A 27,174-nucleotide genomic window follows, 5' to 3' on the forward strand; every position below is an offset into this window, starting at 1 on the left:
CAATTATGAATATCTTAACTGTTTATAAGAAATACATCATGATAATAATTATGTCATTTGCATGCGTATATTTACATAGCTGATATTACTGTTTTAATATATGAATATACTACTTTCTTGTAAATAATTTAATTATTATTATTTACTATTATAAGCTAGGGATCGGATACAAAACGCCGTAGATCTCTTTAAGTTATTGTTAAATAAATCAATCAGGAATGTGTTTAATCTAAAAAGCCGCAAATTACGCGTGGAGATACAGTTATTGTCAGACTCAAAATACGGCCACTAGTTACTTCAATTACGCACACTTCACAGTACTTTATCATTTGTCTTCACTTTTCGCACTTTATCTCTTTGTTGTTAATCTCTCTGAATAGCAATCGAAACTCAATGCATCTCTATCCTTATCGCACACTTTAAGAACGTGCATACTGTTTATCTCTTTCGCACGAAAGTTCAAGTCAAAAGGAGGGTTGCAAATGCAAATTACAATTTTCTAATTTGTGATAGAGCCTCTGCTGAAATAGCAATAATTCCCATTTCAGCTTGCTAAAACGTCTGTAGCTGGTGGAAAACTTGATAAACATTTCAGTTCAGCCATATTCGTGACACTATAAAGAAAGAAAAGCGTATGTGAAAAGTTTAAAAAATAATATCGGATTATTTCAGACACGTCTTGATGAAGCTATGTTTCATTCGTTGATTATGGTTTCGTTAAAAAATTATAGATATGTGCAGAATGTCTGTCGATTAAAAAGCTAAGCGAAAACTCACATTAATAATCTGCTCTAAAGATTACCGTAATCGCGAGTTATTAATTCGGTATAAATCTTAATATACGCCGACAGCGCGGTAATAAATATAAATTAATAAAATTTACCGCGTGACGTTACACGCTTATTAATGAAACATGTTTAAACTAATTTTCCACTCGTGACTAATTACGTGGAAACTAGGCTATTAGATGTATGTTTTGTTCTGTCGTTGCTGACAAATGACTGTTTTTAATTATACATTTACTATACGTACAATAGTATAATTTCAGAATAATCTGCCTCAAAAATTTTGTTTTTCTCTCACTTTTTATACTTGTTTGTGAATAGTGTATATATATATATATATAGGTTATGTTCTATGTACATAAGATATAAACAAAATCAAGTTGCTAGCTTTTTTTACTACAGTTACTAAAAGTAGATTAAATGACTTACATGTTTCGTCATACTTGTACCTTTACCATGTTGTAGCTTCATACATGTATGGCTTATTCATGGAACCCTTAATATTGCTTTACCGGAAGTTGAAGCAAGACTGGCTTTTATAACATGTTATTTAACAACAAAGTAAGGGAGGCGTTAAAGTATAAAATGGGTCGTATGTTCAAAAAAAGGCCTAAATAAAATTACATTAAGTCCATTTCCACTATGTTTAACATTAGTACTCAACCTCCGTCGGAGTGGAGGACGCCTCCAAACTCTTATCACCCTCGTCACAATTTTTCATTCGTATATACTGTATTTATATTTCTGGTTAATAATTTAGGGCCTAAAATATATGATAAATAATCTGCTAAGGCATTTATAATCAGTAGCTATGTCGCGTAGCAGTGGCTACGTCGTAGCAATTTCGTAGATTCTCAAATGTCTTATAGGATATACGTGATCTCGAGGGAGACAATTTACGTCTTGATAACATCGCTATATTTCAGGGAATATGTATGTATGTTAATGGAAATTAAACAAAAACTAAAACTAGTTTATTTGATTTAGTCCTATTTAATTAACGTACTTATTGTTGAGGCAAAATGTATTTTTATATATATCCATTCACATTATTTATATTATAGCTTTGTTATTGTATCATTGTCATTGAAACATACTAAGCATACTATCGGTTGCATTAAACAAAAGTAACAAAACATTCTGTTGCATTTATGAATAAGGGGTTACAAACAACTGTTATCAAACAAACAACGATTAAAATATTTCCATTGAGAGCTAAATTATCCGAAAAAGTATAAACATTTTATTCCAGATTGCGGATGAAACCGCAGTTTCACGAAATGTTGCATTGGTCAATTTTCGTAAACCTTTAAATTTGGAGAAAAATATTTTTGATTAATTTTATTATAAATGAGTATGTATTATTATACGTTAAATATCTAAATTAGCGTAAATTTTTGAAATTAAAGTTTCGACGTTAATAATTATAAAAAGGCGTTAAGTTACTAATTTAGTAAATTACTAATTTCAATCACTATGGAGACTTTATTCCGTTTAAATAAGAAAAAGCTCACACACTAAGTGCTTTAGTTAATAGAACAAACTTAAAGGAAACTCCCAGAGTCAGCTAAGTATTAGACAGATAAAGAAGTAATTTACACTGTCAACTTAAAAGTGCAGAATGAATGTGAGAGTCTCTTGAACATGAAAAACACTTTAAAAAAAATGTTAAAACTTATATTAAGGTACCCTTAAAATTCTAATCACCTGTCTCGTTAAAGCCCACGGTAGTGATCGTAGCTATTCTCTGAATACAGCGTCGTGCTACATGCTACCAACAGCCGCGCTGGATTCCTCGGTACAGTCAACTCTCGTTAACTTCAGAAAAGAAAAGTTCAGGTTTTTGTTTAAGAATCAAATGCTAGCGTAAATCAAAGAATTTTTGTCTCTGGATTATACCGTAGTAACAGATATACTCGTACATTCAAAAGATAGTAACATCAAAGACACCATAATTTTATTTGAAACGAAAAGATTTAACAAAGCATATTAACGTATACAATAAATTTGTTATATCACGATCGTAGACATCTATCGATCCTCCTATTCATAGACGACACAAGAACACTCCAAGAGAATTCGAAAGGCGGCAACAAAAGATCTTTTCATACATTTACGAGAGGGCATTATACTCATCTTGTATCTACACTGTCCTAAATAACGGAACTAATCTTTCCCAATAAGTGTGATATACTTAACAATGTTATTAGTAAGATACCCTATATATAACTGGGTAAAACAAATGTTTTAATGTCCTGAAATTGTTCCATAATAACTGCTTTGATTCGCTTGTTAAACGATATGAAGATGACAACAATTATTTTGGCCGTTTCTTACTTAGCCGATAAATCATTACAATAAAAATAGGTTAAGTGCCGAGTCATATTGATTTGATCTATCACACTCTTAGACTGGTATTCTTTATTAAAACATACCGATATAGAAAACCATAATTAAACACCATAAATGTGAAGAAAGAGTATTTTATGTATAATAGACCAAGGTAGCAATTGCCCTTATACACAACTTGTAAATTTACGAAAAGACTTTTTAAACTTATCTGAACATTTCACAAATCTTTTTAAGGTTCCTCTCGATGAATATAATTTTTTCGATATTGGCATTTGTAAGTTTGGTCTTCAATAGTATTTTGTAAAAATAATAAAATATACAGTTATTACAATTTTCTTAACCTACATATATTATTTAATATAATAATAATAATTAAAAATCTATAAAAATAAAATTAAAACTACTTTTAAAAGTTTAGTCCCTATGCCAGTGTACTTATTGAGCAAGGAATGCAACAGCTCTGGGATAACCGGTGTCATCTACCAGGCACCAAATCTTTAATTAGCGCTTGGGCACTTGAACCCTATGGCCCAAGAGTATCTACTCCAAAGGAAACAAAATCGAAGTTACAAGAAAGGCAACATCATTAATAATTTAATTCTTGTCTAAAAAGTGTAAACAAATATACAAAAATACATTATTTCAACAAACTAGTGAGTGAGTGCAAAAATATTGTATTTCATCCAACAAATGTTTGCTTAAATTAATTTTAATTATACGAAACTTCATTTTGTAGTAAGGCGTGAGTTTGTTTTTAAACGAAGCAGGAAACAACTCGAATTAAAAATTGTTACCGTTAATGTAATTTTATTTTTTACCGTGAACGTAATATTTTATTTAAAAATAAACATTTGACTTCAATATCATATATTAGTTTAGTAGAAGCACGTTTAACTGTATGAAAGTTTTCAGAGTATAAACACCAAAGTGCCCTGGGTGATCATATAAAGCTGCCGTTTCGGTGCTTGACCCCGCTTTACTCGAGTTGTCTCTGGAGTCTATCCCTATGGGCTATTAAATTTAAAATAAAAATAAAACGCTGTTTGCGTAAGTGTAGATTAACAATAACAATTCTCCACTGAACCCTTTTAACTGACAGCGTAGAACTATCTATTCCAAAATTTTGTACTAACGACAAATTTAAATCTGTCGTTTTTAGATCATACTTACAGTTTGTAAGAATTCTGTTAGTCTGCTAATAAGTATAAAGCATGCTGAGTTTGCCTCTTACCACTCGGTACACCCTACCGGATTTATAGATGTGTGTTGCTAGATGTTAGCTTTTACTGGTAAAACCATTATATGGTTATATGAAATAATATATTCTTTGTTACCGTAAAAATAAACGTGTATTGTTAGATACAATGTTAATAAGATATAATCAATAATTCAGATGATGTTTTGAAATTATAAAATAATTTTTCACCTTGCTGTCAAAGTTAAACCAAATACGGAATAAAATCTTTTGCCGTTAACGTCGGTACGAATATAACACATTGTGAAACGCTCCTTCGAATTCAATTTTTAAAAATGTTATTGTAACATATTGAAAATTCACAAACGGGCAGCTGATAACAAAATTGCTAAAGAATTCAACAAGCAAGGAAATTTTTTGTTCGTCTCAAATGCACCAGGAAAACTTTTCCCAATATCTCGCGGTAAATTAGTAGCCACTTTTGTAGCGCTTTTTCCTCTTGCAAGAAAAAACTTGTTAAAAGAAAATGTAATCATTTAATTCCAATCTGTCTTAAATTTTGAATTTGACTTATTGTATCAACTAGAGCTCCCTTGTTTCGTAGTTCTACTTTGAAACGTAAGAAAGCAAAAGTTTCATATATAAAATTGATATAGGTGGATCTTTTTTGGACTAATATCAAAATAGTGTCCGGACTAACTCCCGGCGAAACACTTCAGAATGTTAGACACACAGAAAACGGACAATTGACTTGAATGGGGCCAATGAAACAAATACAGAACATCAACGACACAGAATACATAGAACTAGCGGTTTTATATAAATTAATTTTGTATCACTGTGTATCACAATAACGTTGAGTAGGAACATTTTAATACTTAATCAATTATGTAAATTAACTAAGGACCGCCTGTTCACGGCAGCCCAGTTGTTTTCTAGATATGAAACAGTAGCTACGTCAAAATGAAAGTGGTTTTTTGGATAATACTCCTATTTATTTGTTCACACATGGTAAATATTTGTTTTCGTATTTAATCCTAGAAATAAAATAACTGCTTAGTAACTAAAATCTATATGTTTAAGATCCATGAATAATAAATAGAAATTTATTAATGTAAAATTAATTTTATTATTTTTACATTGTCACAATACCAGTCGAGTACTATGAACTAGCGGTATCATACTATTTTCCATTTCATGGATCTAAGGCATAAGCTGCTGATCTATCTATCTATATATTTCAGCTTGCCCGACTCGTTCTGAGTTCATTCCATTAAATAATATAGATTTTGTGCTTTATAGGTCACGTGTTTTCCTGCGATAATAGGCCTCGGCATGGTCGTTGATAAAATGAAATCAGGAATAAACCGACTCTTAAATGACGTCACAAATGATTTAGAAACTGTGTATCTATCAACTGTACGGGCTTTTAATATTCTGCTACATCCGAAAGGGAAAACTGACGAGTTGAAGGAAGAAAAAACAAACAAAGAACATTATGAATGATTGATATTTTCAATTGATGGCTATAACTGAATGGATCAAATCAATAGATATATGCAAAGATCAACTACAAATGCCGCTTTTAGTAGTAAATATTATATTAATTTAATTCAGTGTTTCGGTATGTATTTATCAGCAATGCCAGATTATGTTAGATAGTATATATAGGATATGTAGCAAAACAGTTTTGCGAGTTGCTAATTTAACAATATCAACTGTATTCTAGATGTAAATTATCATTAAAATACCTTGTAAATTTAAAACAAGATTTTTATATTTTATTGTATACATTTTGTCATACCCTATTTTAAAAACTTAAAAATAATGAATTATCATTTCTTCGTGTATGTAAATCTTATAACGAAAATTACTCTAATGTATTTTAATGTATTATTTAAATACATAATAACTCGTTATATTATTTTATGATACTATAAGATTATTTTAAGAAATATCTTGTTATTTCAGCCCCTACCTGACATTTGATTAATGTTTTCAGACAAATATCGACCTGTCCCGCTCTGAGATATCCTTTCCACATTACTTGGCACATTTCTTTACAATCTCTGAAAGCTTTAATACTCCATCCTTTAAGGTTGATCAATGGTCATATTAATTATGCCCACGATGTTTTTGTATAATTAAAAACAATGTATATAACATATAATAGTTTTTGTACACCAGAAAATCTTTTATTCAAGTTTTTGTACGCGCCTATTGAGTAAATATTATCACTGTCTTTTAAATAAAATAAATAGCTAATTAGTTTGCATCTGTTCAAATAATGAATACATACAAACGAAAATTTATTGTATTTATTAATTACGTGTATTTGTTGACTTGCATTTTTGTATATATTCGTTAAATAACAAATATACGACATAGACGAAGTCTTCGAATATTCTAATTTACGCTTACCCATCGGCTTCATACGTTAACCTTGTCCCAAGATAAATTCCCATATTATGCCATAACAGCTTTTAATCTAATCTCAAGATGTATCGCTCCCTTCCTCATATGACTTCATATCTCGTGATATCCTTATCGGGGCGTCAGGAGTCGGTTACGAAGAACCAAGGCTGTCTTGTTATAAGAAAATATGACAAAATAAATACCTATCTTATTTATCTCCGAATGACCACGACAGCGGAAAAGGAAATCTAAATATTTGGTTATGAAAACAATAAATTCGTATTTACTAAAGAGGCTTTATTTGAATGTGTGGTAACCCAAAACAGGCTTTCCTCTTCATGGAATATAAAATGATTTAATAGAGCTGTAAATATTTACATTATTTAAATAGTTTAATTTTCCTGCAAACACGGTTTTGCCTTCCAAACTTCAATGGCATAGTTTTAGGAATCTTAACTAGAATCTAGAGACCGATTTAAAAATTTATCTAAAGCGGTTTAGGACCAGTATTAACAAGTTTCTTAAATGTGGAGTACAAGTAAACTTGTTGTACGTGATATGAAAATAACCATTAATGTACTTAACGGCTAAAATTCTAAGATAAAACAATTTTGGTCTGCTTACAAAAATCGTTATATCTTAAGGGCCATATAAACAGATCTTACCATTACAGTGCCGACGGCAACTTCGAGGTAACGCTGGCAACGAAGGCGACCATCTACCACATGGGGCTAGTGGAATGGAAGCCACCAGCCATTTACAAGTCTTCGTGCGAAATCGACGTCGAATATTTTCCGTTCGACGAGCAAACGTGCGTCCTAAAGTTCGGTAGCTGGACGTACGACGGATTCAAGGTAATTGCGAGAAGCAACCGCGCGCTCATGGCTCTGTTTGTCCGCAGCGCCGATGGCAACTACGAGGTGACCCTGATGACGAAGGCTATCGTCTACTACACCGGCATGGTCGTGTGGCAGCCGCCAGCCGTCTATAAATCCTCCTGCTCGATCGACGTCGAGTTCTTTCCTTACGACGTGCAAACCTGTGTGCTTAAGTTAGGCAGCTGGACGTATGACGGCTTCAAGGTGACGCCCCGCTGTACGCCGCTTCCCGCGTGGGCCATAGCCGTAGGGCCCCGCAGGCCGATGTCAGTAGCTAACCGCTCGAACGTAATCGTCGTATTGTCCTTGTATTTGGCGACGGCACTCGGGCGACAAGCGTGCTCACACGCTCCTCGCCCGGCCCAGCTCTGTGTTCAATTGAGTTGATTGTTTAAGTATGTGGAGTAGCGGTTGACTCTGCGAGTCCTCGAACGGTCGGGCGACCCTCGCCCCACCCGACCGGCGTCCCTCGCTCGACACGGAAAGGTATAAAATTTGATGCCAGGTGATATGGGATGCAACTTCACTATTCAACCCTTCCCGACATTCCCGAATGGCGCGAGCCGTTTCACGCGTGGTTCGAGCTAGCTTTCATGTCGTGCGGCCGCTCGTCCGGCGTGGAGCGGCTTCAACCGTGACAGACACCTCTCCCGGCTGGCTCCGCCCGCGACACACACATAAACACACATAACGCTTGTGCATGCTTACACTACATCACTGACTGCATGGCGGCTTCTCTCCCACGTTTGCATTCCCGATCACAGCGGCGAGGCCGTCACACACACCACGCGACACACCGCGGTACGGCGACTCGCCCGCGGGCTCACACTTTACAGTCATCAGCATATTTTATACCTTTCCCTTTAGTTACTTTAGTGGCTGTTTGAGATCGGTGTCGCTCATTGCATGATATTTATAACAACAAAGACGAAACAAAAACAACAAAACAAAATATGAAAAGCTTAACAAACCATGAAACTTTGAAGTGGTGACAGCAACAAACTGCTATAATATTTAATAACATTAAAATATATAATACAACTAAGTAATAGGTACCGATATGAAATTGCTCCTTTAAAATATTGCCTGTTATAAAAGAATTTCTATTATAGGATATAAATTCTTCGAAATAGATTGGTAATTAAAGATTTGAATCAGTAATGCTGCCACCACAGATTCAAAAAGACGTGCGTTGCATGACATGACTTAGCGCCTAGTCTAGATTGGAGTCGTTTCAAAATTTTCATACACAAAGATTAGGCGTAGAGTCGCAATAAAGTCGCACGTTCGACGACTCGTTTGCGGCTAACACTAGCGTGGCGGAGCCGGTGCTTCCGAGGTCCTAAATGACGTTCTTTTGCTGAATAAAAATCAGAATATCGCCGACTCCATCGTCTTTTAAATAGGTGTTGTGTCACGTGCGTTTGGCATGTTGTTGTCATCTTTGCCGTTGTACGAGATATGTGTGGATAAATTATAGGTACATGATACTTTGCACACTTTGTGGTAAGTAATAACGTAAGATAAAATAAGATTAAAATTTGTAAACAATGTCTACGTAGTGTCTGCGTACACATTGTGTGACAGGTGCATGTATCGAATAAAATTGTAACTAAAAACTCTAAATAAAATGAAATTTGCGTCGAAACAAAATGAGACAAACGTTGCTGCATAAATTGAATTTTGTTTGACGTAAATGTAGTGTTTTTGCTTCTAAACTAAACAATTTAAAATGTCGACTAAAATAAAATTATAAATAATTAGTTTTTAAGTATTTGTGATTTGTGTGATTTAAGGGTATTTTATAATATCTTAATGTCTCTTTTCAGTTGAAGAATAAAAGAATGACGAACAAGTTGAATGATGAATGATTGATTGATAAATTCAGAGCTTTAATGCTTACTCAATTGAACTTTTGTCGTTTGAGACTTTTTATTCCACTTTAAATTTATAATAAAGAAGAATGAGCATCCTTTAATCAATTATTTAAATGAAATGAAACATCATATAAACGCTAGAACTCGTCACGATATATATAAGAAGTGAATTGCCAATTTTAACAAAAAAAAATCATTAATAGCCAATAGTACAAGCATCTGCTTTTTACTATTGAAGTTAGTCATCTACCGTAATTTTCTGTTAACAAAAATTTAAGGATTCCAACTATCCACTATCAATTATATTTACAATTTTCTACGAACTATAAACATCTCTCAACGACTCTGAGTAGAAATGCGTCTTCTATGTCAAAACCAATATGTTTCTGATACGTGTCATATTTATCTAAGCTAGCTATGTTCGACTGTGTAATCTTATTCTAAGTGTTATACCTTTTTCCCGTTCAAAACTCATTAAGAAATTTTAAGGTAATACATTTTTTAATGTAATAGTTCAGCACTATATATAATGAACAAAATGGTTGTTAACAGTTCTACGCTATAGCTTCCGATCTTGACTAACTTATAGTTGATTAAGAAAATATTCATCTAAATGCTCATTCTTCTAACCCCTGCTAATACAAGATGATGAGTGAAGTATGTGCAGGTGGACCTTCGGCACATGGATGAGCAAACGGGGAGCAATATCGTCTCTGTGGGGGTCGATCTGTCAGAATTCTACATGTCTGTTGAATGGGATATTCTTGAAGTGCCTGCTGTAAGGTGAGTTCATTTATAATCTATAAATTTATCTATAGTTTTCTGTAACCATTTCAATTTAAAACATCTAAAAGATGATAACAGAAGAATATTTAATGAGGTGATATTTATTTGGAATACAATACAATATGTATTTAAGAAAATACACTGTAACCGTATATTTTAGAGTTCCAGAACTGAAATTAGGTGACGTAAAATTTGCATCGAACATTGTATATTTCTAGTAAATGTTTAACGTATAAAGTGTTTGTGAAAACCACGGAGTATTATGCCTGCATATAGGAATATGGCATAATATCGTTTCCCTATTGTTCTGATTAACATCAATATTAGCCTAGTGGCTCGTCGCTGTACTTTACGTGCATTACTTTACACCAATGGATTTTTATATCGTTATATACTATGCATACGCTAAGGCGATGACAAACAATTGACGGCGTCTATCAAGGATAAAAGAATAACCTATTTGCTTACGTTTAATTGCCTTTTCACAATATTGCATCTTTACTTTAAATGATGCCGGTATTGGCTATCTTTAAAAGAGGCCTAAGGAATATAGTGGTAAAATATCACCAGCCTTCCATTCCAGATGGAATATATTCACCATTATACCTAGGTTAATATAGAAAGTTGCCAATACTTTAATTGTTTGCGAAGTAATCTCCGTTCCTCTCTACACATCGTCGCATTATATGGAACCACTGAGAAAAGCAGTGTGCCCATTCTTTCTTAGCGGTCGCTTCTATAGCATTTTCGTACGCTTTCACCGCACCGTCAGGCCTCGTAAAGCGAATACCTCGAATTTTATCTTTAGTGCTTGGGTATTAATGAAAGTCACAGGGCGCCAGGTCAGCACTGTATGGCGGATGACTCATTAACTCGACACCTGCCATAGTCAAATATTCACCAGTCCATGCGAAGGTGTTTCTGGTCATTGGTTAAAGTATAGGGAATCCATCTGGTACAAAGCTTCCTGACGCCTAAATGTTCGTGTAATATTTTTTGAACTTGGCTCATACCAATGCCTAAGCTTGCCCGTATCTGCTGATAGGTCACTCTCTTATCTTCTTCTATAATGCGTCGCACAGCACAGATGTTATCTTCAGTAGTCGCTGTTTAAGGACGTCCCTCACGCGGATCATCATTGAGATTGCTACGTCCACGCTTAAACTCGTTAAACCAATTGTATATAGTGGCACGAGATGGGGCTTCATTAAAAAATGCTAATCGCAGCTTATAGCTTTAATGTTGAGTAAGCCCGCAAAGAAAGTCATAATAAATCAATGACCGAAAAATTTCTCGCATTAGGTTAATTTTCAGGTGTAACAAGAGTTTTAGATTTGCCGCCAATTCACAAAAGCAAATGACAAATGAAATCAATATACTACATTAGGTTACTAAAGAGTTCTAAAATTGAAATTCAAAAAGTTTTCATTAGCAACTTCTTCTTTCAAAAGTTTCTAATTGGCCAGTTCTAAACATTTCCAGAAGGCAATATTTTTTAACTGGACAATGTTTGGCCACACCCTCACCTGGTAACTGAAATGTGGCCTATTGAAGGGCAGGTCTTCCCTAGATATGCCTGTTTAGCCGCCGATTAAATAAACCTTTATCGTACTGTCTAAAATATAAATATTCTAATGTAAACTAATAAAGAAAATATAACGAAACCATTGTGTATACACATATAAATAAAACACAACAACGAAAATAACACACTTTCTATTTTACTTTTATTATTATATTAACATTTGCATTTAAATTATGTAAATCCCTTGTTATGCGTATTATTTTATTATTTATGACAAGCATGTTGTTTCTTCCGCGGAGTTGGAAGTTGCCGTTCAGTGCCAAATCACTGGATCAAATTGTAAACTTTAAAACTAAATCATACGGTTTCGTAATCCATACGCATTCAATGCATAGTGAATGTAAATATATAAAGTCAAATCATATCAATTTTGTATTTTTTCTTAAATAAATAATTGTTTATTAAAACCTAAACATAACAATCAAATAACAGTATTTACAAGATTCTGAACCTACATGGTAATAATAAAATAACCAAAAATTAATAAAAATAAATTTAAAACATTTGTACGATAGCATTAATACTATTGTGTATTTTATTTGTTTTATTTCAGTTTCTATAAAAGTGATGTTTGTTTCCTGACAAATACGAAGTCAGAATTATGATTTACCAAGACTAGCTGGCAAGGAACTTAGTGCTAACTATTATATTTCTAACAAATGTACGCCAAGACACAGTGATTAAAACGTAATTGATCCATATTGGTGTAGGAACGACAATTGTTATTTCATAACCTCATATTTACACAATCTAGTTTAAGGCAACATTCGTATGTAATAGAAAAATTCTCTTACGATATTATATAGAAATTGCCAATCACAAAGCATTTTCCCAGCCATACTCCAACGTGCCAATAAAGACACGATTTTTCCATTCTGGATATAAATACTTTAGCTTATGTTATAGAAAGTTACTTACATATTTATTTTGCTTTCAATATTACTTAATTATTATAACAATTTTTTTTTCGTATTATTATAATAGAATAATCATAAGTTAATAAAAATACAGGATATACTACGAGAGAAACTGGAGAAAATAAACTTTTAAAAATTGAATTAACATTTTGACAGTTCACAGTTGGCACAACATTTTAGCTTGCTTAAGAGTTACATGCTTGCAATCATCAAACTTAAGTACATGTGTCTGAATCCTTGCCGTGCCAATAGCGTTTATATATATATTAATTATGTCAACAAGCCATACAAAAATCCTATTTGACATGTAACGTTTTTTCGGAACTTATTCGTATAAACAGGAGGACTGTTATAATAAAACAGGAAAAATAATTTCATTACATCGTAGACAGTTGGTAAATTAATAATAGAAGGATAAAATTGGGTCTGTCTCGAGACGCTGTGAAAACAGTAATTAGGAATCTTACGTGAGATATCTACCATACTATAATCCTTTTATATAAAAACTAAATAAAATTGTTATAATTAAATAGGTGTCTCCTAGTACAAGTAGGTGTAGAAAATAAGTGTTGCTTACATTAAAATTCATGCTGTATTGTTACTAATTCAATATTACGTGTGTGAGATGAAAGCGTGCACGTTTTTAATAACTGTCAGAAAAATAATTTAGATTTATCACAAAATTCGTACTACGGACGTCGAGGCAGAATGCAAAATATCATCCGTATCAGCAGTTATTGGTACCACCACTATGTGGAACTAGCTGCCCACTGAAGTTTTTTCGAACCAATTCTGAAAAGGCCAAGCTCTTCCGAGTCATCTAGCAATGAGAGTGTCCATGGGCAGCGGTATAATTTAACATCAAGGCACCTGTCCGTTCACCTTCTACATACAAAATAAAATTGAGAATAAAATCCTACCCAAATATTTTAGTTTCTCGTTATATCAATATCGTACGTTAAAATTGTTTGTTTTAAATCAGAATACCCTTTATTGTTACTTGAATGAGCAGTGTTGGCCTAGTGGCTTTAGTGTGCATGTCTTATCCCTGAGGCTGTAGGTTCGATCCCCGCACTGCAGCTATACGCGCATTTAACATTCGCTCGAACGGTAAAGGAAAACATCGTAAGGACGCTGGCTTGCCTAAGACGCAAAAATCGACGGTGTTTTTCAGGAACAGAAGGCTGATAAGGCGCTCTAACACCCCGAGAACAATGAAACTGTAAAAGAACTAAGCTGTTTCAATTAGTGTAAATAGTCAAAGCGAACTGTGGCACTCAAAGTCATTTATTAAAGCGTTATTTAAGTCATTAAATAATGAAACAGCTGATGCCGCCCATGTACGCTCGTACTATTTTTTAACATATAAGACGGGGGACGAGCGGGAGACTCACCGCACATGGACACTTTAAATGCCGAAAGTGCGTTGACGGCCTTTTGAGAATTGGTATGCTCTTTTCTTGAAGGACCTTAAGTCGAATTGGTTTGAAAATACAGTGAGCAGCTGGTTCCGCATAGCGATGTTGCGCAGCACAAACTGCCTTACAAGACGCTCAGATGTGGATAAACTACCAAATGACTCGGGAGTGCGTTGATGGCCTTTTACTTTTTGCCCTCTCTACGCCCTTGACTTGCGAACTGTTAGTAAATGTAAAGTTAGAATCAATTTAACTACATGAATAAAGTTTTTTTTTGTGTTTGAGCTGATAATGCATATATAAATAAAGTTTTCCATACATCTTATTGGAGAATATCAAATATAATGAGACGCCATCTTGCACATAAAGGTTCTTTAGAAATAAAAGTCAAACGTTAGAGATAATTTAATGCATCACTCTGAGTTCAGTTGTAAATGTATTACGAAGAATGAATTTTCATCTCAACCGTGTACCCGTATAGGCACTGAAGCTTTGAATCGCAAATTAATTCAAAATTAGTTTTCCCAATAAACGTAGAACGTAATAGGCAACATTTCATTCCTACGTTTTTCACATTTTCTCCTTCGATTTTGTTTCTTGCTTAAAAACAATAAGACATCTTGTTTTAACAATTATAACATCAGTCCGGCCTCTGTATTAGTCTTCTCAGAGCGATAGTGACTGTTACAGCATCGATAAAGCATGTAATTTCAATTACATGTTGATGCAACCGTGGGATTGCCTAGTACCAAAACTAAAGATAGCTTTGTTCTTAGAGAAATTTTAGAGTTTATTGATACTTTAAGTTCAAATTTTTCATCGGTAATTTAAAAGTTCAATTTCTTTAGGTGTTCGAGACCCTTCAAGAATTACGTAAGCAGATTCTCTGCAATTTACCCCCCCCCCCATTTTCAGGTAAATAATTACTGTAGACGTAATTACCTAATAAGAAAATCAAAGAAAATAGTGCTTAGTGTAATATATGAACGGCCTCTTAGTAACAAAGAAACTAAACGAACAATTGAATTACGCAATGTGGAAACCAACTTATTAAACGATATGAAAAAAATGTGTTAAAGACGTAGTCTATATCGCGTCATTAATTAAGATCCCCCAAAGATTTAAAAGGGTAATAACATCGCAATTTTCTTCCCAGTTTTTCTTAACTTTCTTCTTCGGACGAAGATTTGTATATTATTAAGTTAACGTAGACTGAAAATAGGGATTAATTTTAACTTTCTGAGTCGTTTGATCGCAGAATAAGATAAATATTTGACCCGGCTGGATTAATCCAACGATTTAACTTTAAAAGTAATTAAATTGACAACAACCTCTTGCATAAACCTTCTTATCTTATAGATTAAGCTATTCTTAATATAAGATCGTAAGTTTGAAGCTGTGCTGTGGCCTCACTTACCAGTATATTACATATTCAAAAGTAATAAAAAAAATTACTTTAGACAACAAAGACTAATTTTTCTAAATAGTAAAAATTTGTTTAGTTTAAACAGTGGCGTGGTCATCATCCCTTTCACTAACAGTTACCATAATCAAACCGAAAGTTTAAGATTCTCTTAATGGTCGTTAACACTTTATTCAAAGTCTGACTCATAAAAAAACCTAACTAGGAGCTGTTCCTATTGCCTTAGGATCTATAAAAATGGCGTTGAGTGTAACACTTGATTGTATGAAGGGGAAATCAACGACTTGTCAAAAGACAAAATGTCAAAATGGATATGAACAATATTCGGACACGTGAGGGCATTCAAAATTCATTTTGTTTTTTGAAATGTAATACAAACTTGAAAAAATAATATTTTAATAATATTTTATCTTGTATTAAAGAAAACTATAGTTTTTGTGATTGTCATTCCCTCTTCTTTGAATAATGTCTACGTGGTGCGTACTTATGATTAATGAATATTTTGTGTTTTCTAGCGTAGTCTGTGCGTATTGTCTAAGTAAATATTGTATATATTTTATCCTAGTACTTACTACATTTTATTTTTGCTGGATTTGTAATAAAATAAAATTTCAAAGATATATTATGTGAACTAGATATTACGCCGATATTAATTTTATTTTATACGTTTATGAATAAATAGTCCCAAAAATCGAACAGATTTTAACCTTTATTTTGGGTGTCCATTATGTCGGTAAGAATTAGGGCCGGTTGTTTGACCGCACACTAAGCCCTAACGTTAAGTGAACACAAATTGGATAGTGTGTTTGTATCGTCTCAATACTGAGCATAGGGTGGCTATACTTTAATTTAACTAAGGATTTTTAACTTGATATTAAATTGTGTATGTGCAATGGAACCTTGTTCCAGAATAAATGTTGCGGGAATGTTACACAAATTATTTTGATTTCTAAAGAAACATAGTTACTAAATGGCTAAACCAAGAGCAATCCGAGATCTAATCTCTCAGAGTTGTTTTATTTCAACGTGTAATAATGTAAACAATATAATAATTACGATTCTTGATAATTGTTATAATGGCGTCGTTCGGTGCATTCTTTTGGTTATGAAATCCCTATATATTATTAAAGCCTGAATCGTATAAATCATATACCTACCTACCCACTATCACTTGGTTAATTTAAACGCCAGTTGAATAGGCATCTCCTGGTCAGGCGTGCCACTCCTATAGGCCACATCTTACCTTACATCATGAGGGATTGTGGCAAAACATCTGTCAGTTTTGCATACTCACTCCTTACTAATAGGTTTTTTTTTACCTACTAGGAATGAATCAATTCTCTAATAGATTACCCCTCATCGCTGTTCCACAGTGACTCAGCATATCTTCAGCTTCTGTTAAATTAAATCAAAAGTTTGAAAATGCAAATCATAGCGCAGCTGTTACTTGTAATATGCTAAGAAATACTTATACTTAGTATAAACAGGAGTTTATATGTTATACGAGTATATCTTTACTCTACTCTCTTGGTAACTACTTTTTTTTAAATATCACCATTCATAAATGTACCATGTATTGTAAACCAATTTAAAGACTTTAACCTAAATATCCCAGTTGTAAAAAAAGAGAATTTGTCTAAATTTACCCTACAACGGAGAAGAGAAATTAAATGGAAAATAAAGTGGGAGAGAGCTGAAAAAGATTTTAAAGAAATTTGCTTAAAGTTAAATTTGTTTGCCAGGAACGAATAGACAAACATTGTGATGTGATATAGTCACCCTACATGAAATAGATCTATGAAATAGATAGTTATAAGCCATAGCACGTAAATCGAGTAAATCTCGTTTACTACAGTATCTCGTAACTCTCACAAACAAACATCTATATCCGGTTCCTTCGTAATATTGCCATTATAAAGTTTCTTGTTTGTGTATTCAGAGTTACAATACATAATTACTTATTAATATATAAATAAACATGTAAATCTAAAAACGAATATAATGTGTAGAAAAACATGCACATTACATTAGAAATAATAAACTGCTATTTTATTATTATTAAAGCTTTATTAATTAATCCATACAACAAGTGGTTAGTTTACATTCCTTAATATTAGTATTAGTTGTGTTAGTATAAGTTTTAAAAAAATATTTATTTTTATTTAGTATTCCTCAAGTAACACTGGTTACTAAATGAAATAAGATTAAACTCTGTTACTAACTAATTACATAAGTATGATGGTTTTACCGTCAACTATTTTGAAGCGTATGTGGGTAATATACTATGATTTAAAAATATACTTGATATGTTAGAGGATAGCAAGAGGTTCACTGTCAATTTTGTAAAATAACTTAATTGTATTTTATTTTAGTTTTATGTTATCAGTTAGTATTTGGCCATGCATGGGCTGTTAATAAAAAAAACTGAACCCTTGTCCAAGCCAAGAGCCTGAAACATAAATATAAAACCAGGGTTTTCTAGTTGGTAATGTTTGGATTGATTAGATACATATTAAGAAACGCTATTAAGCACGCTGTAAAGCACGCGAAACGTTGTAAAAATTATAAATTAAAATTATATAACTAATTATAAGTTTATAGTAATAATACATAGCTTGAATCCGTTTAAACTTTTTAAGTTAAGTCTTCTTAATGTGTAAAAGCTATGTTAACAAAATACAATACTAGTATTCTAGATATGTATCTAGATACATATTGTTACGAGCTAGGAGATCGCATAGAAAATGCCGTAGATCTCTTCAAGGGTTTAAGTTTAACGAGGAATTTGATTACACTAAAAAAATCCGGAAACTACGCGCAGAAATGCATTAATTACACACACCAACGGTCCCTATATTCACACTTTATCTCTTGTCCTTGTCCTTCTAGAGTCCTTGGCGTTCTACAGTATTCAGTCTCGTTTCGAGAAGGTTCCAATCTTCCCTCTCTCTCGCGTATTATTTCATCCTTGGCCCAAACCTAGAAAATTCGGTCTAGAATATTCCTGAAACGAACGTCGAGACTTGAACGTATGAAAACGGGTTTCCCGAAAACTGTACTACTCGACTACAGATGTTCTGAAACTGTCTGAAATAATGACACCTGAAAACCTGAAAGACCTGAGACACCTGAAAACGAGGGTAGCATTTGCAATTTAGTATTTTCTAATATGTCATACAGCCTCCCGTGAAACAGCCTGATGCAACATTTCAGCTTACTGAAAACGTCTCTAACTGGTGAAAAAATCGAGAAACATTTCAGTCCACCCATCTTCCTAACAATTTTATGGAAGACTTGCAATAAATTCACTAGACAATTGGATTTTATTTATAATTACAGTTTTTTCGTGTTGAACACACAGTTGATCTATGAAAATGTAACTAAACCACATCAAGCGTTAGGTAACAACCGAAAAATGCTCTATTTCGTGTCATCTCAACACAAAAACGTTCGCCATTAATTCAGACACGATTCCTTTCAATTACGTATAATACAATAATGATCGAATTTGGCACAAAAAGTAAATATTCGAATCACGAGGGTAAGCCTTGACGAAGGCTTTCGGCCATTTCTTTCGTATTACATTACGATCGAATCGTTTTTTTGCACACGCGTCCTTATGTATTGAATATTACGTGAACTTATATAGATAGTATATTATAAAAAGCATGCTTTCTCACATGGGATTGCGAGACTTGACTGAGGGCCTAGTCAGGGCCTGGCAGATCCAGGGCCTAAAGGCAGCTTTGGGTTGGAAGCCGACCATAACAAAAAAAGCTGCGTTTTTAGTTACGACTTCAAAATTGTGATACATTCGTTTGAACTTCTATCTCCCTTCTTGCAGCATCTCAGAAATATTAAGAGAAAACTGTAGATTAATTAAACATTTATATAACGGAAGTGAAAAGCCCCAACTGAAAAAGGCCAACATTATGACAATCAAAGAATACAAAAGATGAAAGCTTTGCGAATTCATAAACAGCTTCCCAAAGACTTAAAACGAATTTTACCTTACGAAATCGGAAACAATAAGAATTACCAACCTGTTTCTCATTTTCCAACAGTCGTAATGTTTAATTTTGATTCACATAAACATAGTAAAGTATACATATTGTGTGAGATAAATTTCGTTTATCTTTTTAAGAGCTAAGATGTTCTGCGCAAAACAGTGTTTGCTGGGAATTATGCTTCAGTATGCTGGACTTCACCACTACAACGAAACAATATACATTAGATATAAAATAGGAACTTGATGTGAGGCTTACAATACGATCAATGGAAATTTCTGAAAACGCAGGTGGCCGCTATTAACCCCATTTGACAGCACATACACAAATATATATTATTTCACTTTTATTGATTTTTTATATTAACTTTTTTACGTGTCTGTTTTGTAAAAATACACGTATCTTTGTTTTGATTTTAGTATGCCTATTGTGCCTGCCAAATATCCTGAATATTTGTATTTATGCTAGTATACTTACAGTGTTTACATTCATAGTACAAGGAAGTCTTAATGACAGACATGGAACGAAATTTTCATGCACAACGGGAGATTGAACCCATGTTTTGCAACTATGTCTACTGGCTAACTGTCTTCTTATACGTGGTATTCGTCTTCTTTTGGTGCCTCCTCATTACTGGAAGCTGTCAGACAGTGAAGCATGTATGTGGCATAAGTATTTAACATAAGTGTGATTATGTGGGTACAAATAAAAAAATAGATTTGTCAAGACATGGATTTATCCTGTCAAAGCAGTTGATTTACAAGCTGGCATATAGGTTGTATAACAATAATAAACTGTCTCAAACATCGTGGACGTAATATGTACGTCATTTCATGAGTATTCTGTTATTCATTTTGTTTACACACTGCAGATTCAACATTAAAACTTAGTTTAATGGCCAAAACTTATTTTGTCGTTTTGATTATGACGTTATTATAATGTATAAAAGATCATATTTTAACTATTACAGTTTCATGTCGTGCATTACAAGAAGCGTGCGTCTTTGTAGGAATTTGTTTAACTCAAAATAACTTTATTAATATAGGAAACCAAATACACATATGACCGTTAACAGAGTAAAGATTAAATTGATTCAAAATTTACATTAACTATCAGTTCGCAAGTTTAGGGCGTTAAGCGGGTAAGAAGAACTGGCAAGAAACTTTCCGCCAATCTTTTTAATCGCCAAGTTTTGTGTCATACAATTTGTTTTAACTGGAGCAAATCAATCATTTAAATAATAGTCAAAGCTTTATTTATTAATTTAGATTGCGCTTGGGAGTTTATTGTAAAAACGAATACAATTTCCATATTAGGAGTTGTTTAACGACAGAACTTCTAGGATGTTACATATTTTTTTCATATATGCATATATAGGCAGGTTTATCGGCCGAGTGCGTAGTATTCTTAACTTCAAAAACATATTCACGCCAACAGCCAACCGTGATTTTTTTCTTTATTTAAATTGCCGTGATATAGACCATATTTTATTTAAAAAAACAAGTGAACGAAATTGTTCCCAATAATCAATTTAACTGTCAACTTTTAATTGGCAACTTGGTAGATATATATTCTCGTAATTATAAATATACATAACTTTTGTTTTTCGCTTATACCCGATGAACGCACTAATCTGGCAGGTGGATCTCGTACTATAAAACCCCTTTAGACTGAAACCCACTCTCCAACTAATAGATATTTTTATTTAATTAAAATTGTCAAACTTAATATATTAAATAATTTCATCTATATTTATGTGATTCAAAATATTATTGGCTACGAAATATTTTACTTACCGACGCTGTAGTTGGCGTAAGCTTCGTAAGCCGGCCTTGTCTTTATAAATCGACACAGATTTTACATTGATATCGCCTCCACTTGGCCAAAAGCGTTTCGTTCCATTGTTCGCCTTTTCTTTTTGGACGCCTGTCAAGGACATATAAATTACATTGTTGCGGATTCCAGGAAAATAATCTGTCTGTAGAGCCTTTTAATTCAATGTTAATAATTACATTTTATTTAATAATAGACATTACTGAAAGTCACGAAATATTTAATTAATTGTTGACGAACGTTTTTATTAGAATTATTTTAGTATTATTTAATTTAGGCAGTTATTTCTTTGAGTGTGATAATATAAGATGCCGTGTACCAGGATCATGCATCGATCCTGAGCTAAGGTAAACAGTTAATAATAATAAAGCCACTTTCAATTCCATACTATAAGAATTATCAGATAGGTGTTAGTTGTGTTAGTATACGTTTAGTCTACGTAATATATAATATTATTATTTAACCTGAACTTACCATTTGACTTAAACATTTATTTTTCTGGCGGGGATCTAGCGGGTGGCTTCGATTTTCCGTCTTTTTCTGTACACCTTGCATTATGACCTACCGATATCGATAACTATTCAATGTAAACTGTAAACTCACATGTGTATTTAAAAATTATTTATAATTATTAATCTGAACATAGTTAATAAATGCTGCAGATAAAACATACTATATAAAAGCTTTGCAATTAGATTTATATTTTTCGAGTAACATTCGTTGATATGCAACCACCTGAAAGTCGGTTTTAGATTTAAAACATGCCTATAGTGTTAAATTGCAATCTTCATCGTAAGAGCTTATTTATTTATCAATAAGTAAATATGACAGACATATTTCAAATAAAGATATGTAATAATATATATGTACAAGTTATAATTATAGAAGTCACCTTAAATTGGACAAAAGAAAACAATAATATAACAATAGTACATACATAGAAGACAAAACAATTACAAAAACAATTTGAAAAGGCGCTGTAAAACTGGAGAGCACGAAAACATATCATCTTTGAAAAATTCAGTTAGTCTTTAGACAGAAAATACATTAGTTTAGAGCCTTCCAGACAAAAATACCCGTATTCGATCCCGACACATTTTAACGGATTCGGATCCCATCACGTAAGTTAACGATTACTTTAAAAGCCACCCGCGCGACACAACTCAAATTAGGGTAAAAAGGGTGAGGTTCCTTACTTCGTATTTTGCTCACTTCAATAAGCTCTCGTCCTGGCCTTCAGGCGATCGCAGAAGATGTTGTGCTACTCGTGGGAAAAAGCCCATTTCCGGTTGAGCTACTCCCGCTGAAATAGCCTGTCAAGGCGCTTCAGGGCAACAGCGAAATTCCATTAAAAACTTACAACTTGGATTTGGACTGACGTACGCGAGAATCGCTGAACTAAGCTCATAAATCATACATTTATCCCACAATTTCGTAGTTCTTTTGCCAACTATAAAAGAAATTTAATTTTCTATAAACACATGAACACCTCACACACCTCATATTTTAGCTCTCGTATTCATTTTTATGCGGGACATTTGTCACACGTAATGTCCGTGTACGTTTTCTTTTTATGTGCCGAAGCAGTTTTAGCTTTGTTTTTCATACATCGATTTAACAATTTTCTTAGAGTTCTACGGTTTCTAAACGACCATAAAAATATACGTACGTTAATTGGAACTTTACCACTTTTATGATATGCATCAGTATGAAGAGTGTTCAGAAGAGTTGTTCGGATTAATAAATGCAGCTGAGTTTCATCATCGGACGTCGAGGCAGTATACGAAATTTCACCCAAATCACCTCGACCTGGTTCCACAACTGAGCGTTTGAGGTCTTTCTTACTCAATACTACGAAAGTTCTTCCGTCGCATCCTTCATTCCTGAAGGTCTTTTCCCAGTCCTCGGCAAGCTTTTGCTCCTGGTTGATAGGAACACCCGTAGTGGCCTTTACTTCATCTTTGCAGTGAGTCGAACATCGGATTCGAAGTCTGCTCCGCTCTGGACTCTGAACTTTCTGGGTCTCTGCTTATTGCATGTTCAAAAAATTTCAGCATGTGTTGGTAACAAAGTTTGCAACTACGATTTTTTGTAAACCGTCTTAGTACGGACACAGATGAAGACAGACAACCAACATAGAAGCCATTGCGGCAAAATATTTTTCATTCTATACGCCCAACTTCACTTATTCTATAGTATTATTTTAATTTACATTTGACCTCTAACCAAAAGATCAAATGGTACTATCATAATAATTACTTTAATATTCCGCTAAGTAAATTTTCGCTTACTTTCAAAATACTACAGAAAATTGTATTCAGCTACAGTAGAACTGTGGAAGAGAACGAGGTTTTTTTAATGTTTTCTAGATAATTCCCCGACCAAGTCTTCGGAGGTACTTACGTAACAGGCATTGTTAACACGGATGATTAAACACTACTACCTATTTCTTTCAACATTTTTTGTATGACCTTTACAGCGAAAATTTAAATTCTAAAAAGATGCCTGTTAACTCAATGTTGGACATTATTTCCTTTAAATTTGTCCGTGTTACTTTTATTCCTATGGTTTGTTTAGTGTTATACCTGTCGTATCCATATATTGAACAGTCGGTCAGAACATGTAACACCGTCTCTTCAGCTGTATTGCTATAAGGACAGGTAGCACTTTGTCTAACCCTGAACCTTTAAAGATACGACAGGAATCCACCGTGACCTGTCAACATCTGGGTGGTCAATCAAAGAATGCCTATCATTTAGTCAAATAGAAAAGCTTCCTTATTAGAACAACCTAAGCTAAACTCGCCTGATGTTAAGTGATACCGCCACACACTATCAATGCCATGGGCAGCTGGTTCCACATAGTGATGGGCGCGGCAAGAACAACCTTTAAAAACGCTTAAAAGCTTATATCTTTTTAGAGCTTTACTTATTTATAATAAAATACACAATTTTTTCTTTTTTTCTTATTAGGAAATGTATATTTTTCAGTGCAGCTCCCAGTTCGCAGGCCAGATATAAATGATTTTTGTAAGATAAGTTTCCAATAGGACAGAAATGTTTTTATATAAATAATCAATATATCTGTTTGATACAGATGATATGTTGTAATGTAATGTTATCTTTCTATAATCTAATATAATTTTACTTCATACATTTTCGCTTTGCTTGAACTGATTAATATTATAACTATACTTTAGAAAGAAAATATTTTCTTATATATAAAAAAATGATACAGAAACGAAAAGTTCTACACCTGCTGTGACGAGCCCTACCTGGACATCACCTTCAACATCACCATGAGGCGAAAGACTCTCTTCTACACTGTGAACATCATCATACCATGCATGGGCATCTCATTTTTAACCGTGCTCACTTTTTACCTGCCTTCAGATAGTGGAGAAAAGGTATGTACACATGAATTACTATTTAATTTAAGTTAATATTATATTTTTAGATTAATGATAATTATTTTGAATTAAAAAAAACAATTACGAAATTCAAAACCCGATATATGGATTCAAGGAAGCTTTTAGAATCTATTGTGAACTTTTTTAATGAAGTAAGTAACGGTATCAAAGAACTGCTTAGAGTTGACTCTACCCTCATCTACGCATACCTGCATTTAATACAGATATTATTATATTTCCCCCGAAATTTACATTACGACCAGAACATGATGATGTAAATATGCTGCTATACTGCTTTAAATTTTACGAAGAGCATGTACTCAAACATTTCTGACAATCTTGAAGAAATTCCTCAGAAAATAAATTCACTTCGAATTCCTGGAATGGAAACTTAAAACAAAATACGTAAATAATTAAACTATATTAGCGTCTCATTGCTTAATAGGAAATGAAAGTTCATTTTACAATTTAATGTTTAATTTAATAGCATAATTAAGTCTTAATGAAGTTTAGAAATTTATTTTAGTACAGAACGAAATCGAAACCTATTTAAAAAATTTATATATAATTTAGATCAAAAATAAAACTAAAGGCGGATAAGTTTTGTGGTTTTTGTTTATTGTCGTGTGTTTTATATATTCGGAGTTCATGGATTTAATAATCTTAAATACAGTTGTGTAAATAAGTTGGTGTTCGTTTGTCTTGCTAAAACTAGAGAATGGCAACCCATATTTAACATAAAGAATAAGTAAAAATATTGTAAATCCGACAATTGAATTTTTCAAAAAAATCCTGTTCCTAGCTGGATAAGCTTCCACGTCGTCACAAAGTGGGTGTGGTTCCCTAGAAGATACGACATCCAATTATTTAAAAAAGTTGTTGTAACTGCTATCATTTAAAAAAAACGCTTATTACAAATATGTCATTATATATTTATACTGATAGTATACATTTTCTTATGAAATATATAAGAATTCATAATCATTATAACACGAAAACAAAATAATTATTTTTCAAACAAAACCCTTTAGCGTCTGTTAAAGGTGTTAACAATAGTTTCACTGGGAAAACTCCGGTAAAATAAAAATGATCTTCTGCTTTGTCCCTAATGACAAAAGCGTCGTTTTCAATAATGAGATGCTTTTAAGCTCAGAAGTGATAAATTATAGCAATTTCTCCAGATATCGGTAAGCTGATGAGCGATCAGCTAATGTTATTGCCGAGCGAATGTGAGATTCTATCTTTTTAGCTACCGGGGCCTAAAGATATTTGATCTGTAAATTAGATTTCTTATCGAATTGATTTTTGTTTTTCGATTACAATCGTATTTATTATTTAGGTTAACGTTCGGCTATAGCCTTGACATTTTCGAAATGATATTTCATTGAGCCTATTACTTACTGATATGTATGTATTACATTTTAAGCCAAACATTTGTTTCGTCCAGTAGTTGTTTATGTTTTACAAATAAAGATATATCATCGACATCCGCCGTTCCACAACTAAGCGTTTTTTTATGTTTATTTCTGCCAATCAAACCAATTCGACTTAGGGTCGTATTCTTATAAGGCCAGCTACGCTCTCGCGAGCCCTCTGGCATTGAGCGTTGTAGTTGAGCCTCTAGTTGAGCCTTCTGACAGTTCTATAAAAAAAGTAAAAATATATATATGTCTACTATTACTGAATAAAATCGGCTTATAAACAGTTACAAAACATTACAGTTAATACGTTATATCATTCTTCATCATAAGAAAATTGGCAATGAGTTTCATAACAAAAAAAATTAGTTCTTCCTAAAGCGTTCTTAGCTAACTTTCTAGAACAGTTTATTATGTATCGAAAATACAGATTTATATACTGATATAAGCTTTTGATTGTTTAATGCACATGTGACTTCTGAAGATGTATGTTAAATGTTAGAAAGATGCCTGCCATTAGAAAAAAGATGATATATAAACACTTTCGGTTTCCTCTGTCTCACAGATAATTAGTATCCTAATTATTTAAATATATACTAAAAACGTTTAATTTCTCCAAATATGATTAACAACAGATATTTTATGTATATGTATATTTTATCTGCAGGTAACGTTATCAATATCAATACTCATCAGTCTCCACGTGTTCTTCCTTCTGGTTGTGGAGATCATACCTCCCACTTCCCTGGTGGTACCTCTTTTGGGAAAATACCTCATCTTCGCTATGATCCTGGTATCAATTAGGTAAGTAAAGTTTTAAAAATCAAATTTTACTAAACTAAAACAATACTAAAATTATGAACGGAACAGATTTAT

General features: G+C 33.1%; 1 protein-coding gene across 1 annotated transcript in view; it reads left to right on the plus strand.

Moving 5' to 3' along the window:
- LOC123706965 (acetylcholine receptor subunit alpha-like) overlaps positions 1-27,174 on the plus strand; it is a 70,278-nt gene that overhangs the window by 20,465 nt on the left and 22,639 nt on the right. The window contains exons 3-6 of the mRNA XM_045656656.1: positions 7,421-7,601; positions 10,170-10,285; positions 24,709-24,877; positions 26,966-27,102. Of these exons, the coding sequence (XP_045512612.1) occupies positions 7,421-7,601; positions 10,170-10,285; positions 24,709-24,877; positions 26,966-27,102 (603 nt within the window). The remainder of the gene's footprint in view (positions 1-7,420; positions 7,602-10,169; positions 10,286-24,708; positions 24,878-26,965; positions 27,103-27,174) is intronic.

This window comes from Pieris brassicae, chromosome 1 (genome assembly GCF_905147105.1).
Source record: "Pieris brassicae chromosome 1, ilPieBrab1.1, whole genome shotgun sequence".
Taxonomy (NCBI): domain Eukaryota; kingdom Metazoa; phylum Arthropoda; class Insecta; order Lepidoptera; family Pieridae; genus Pieris; species Pieris brassicae.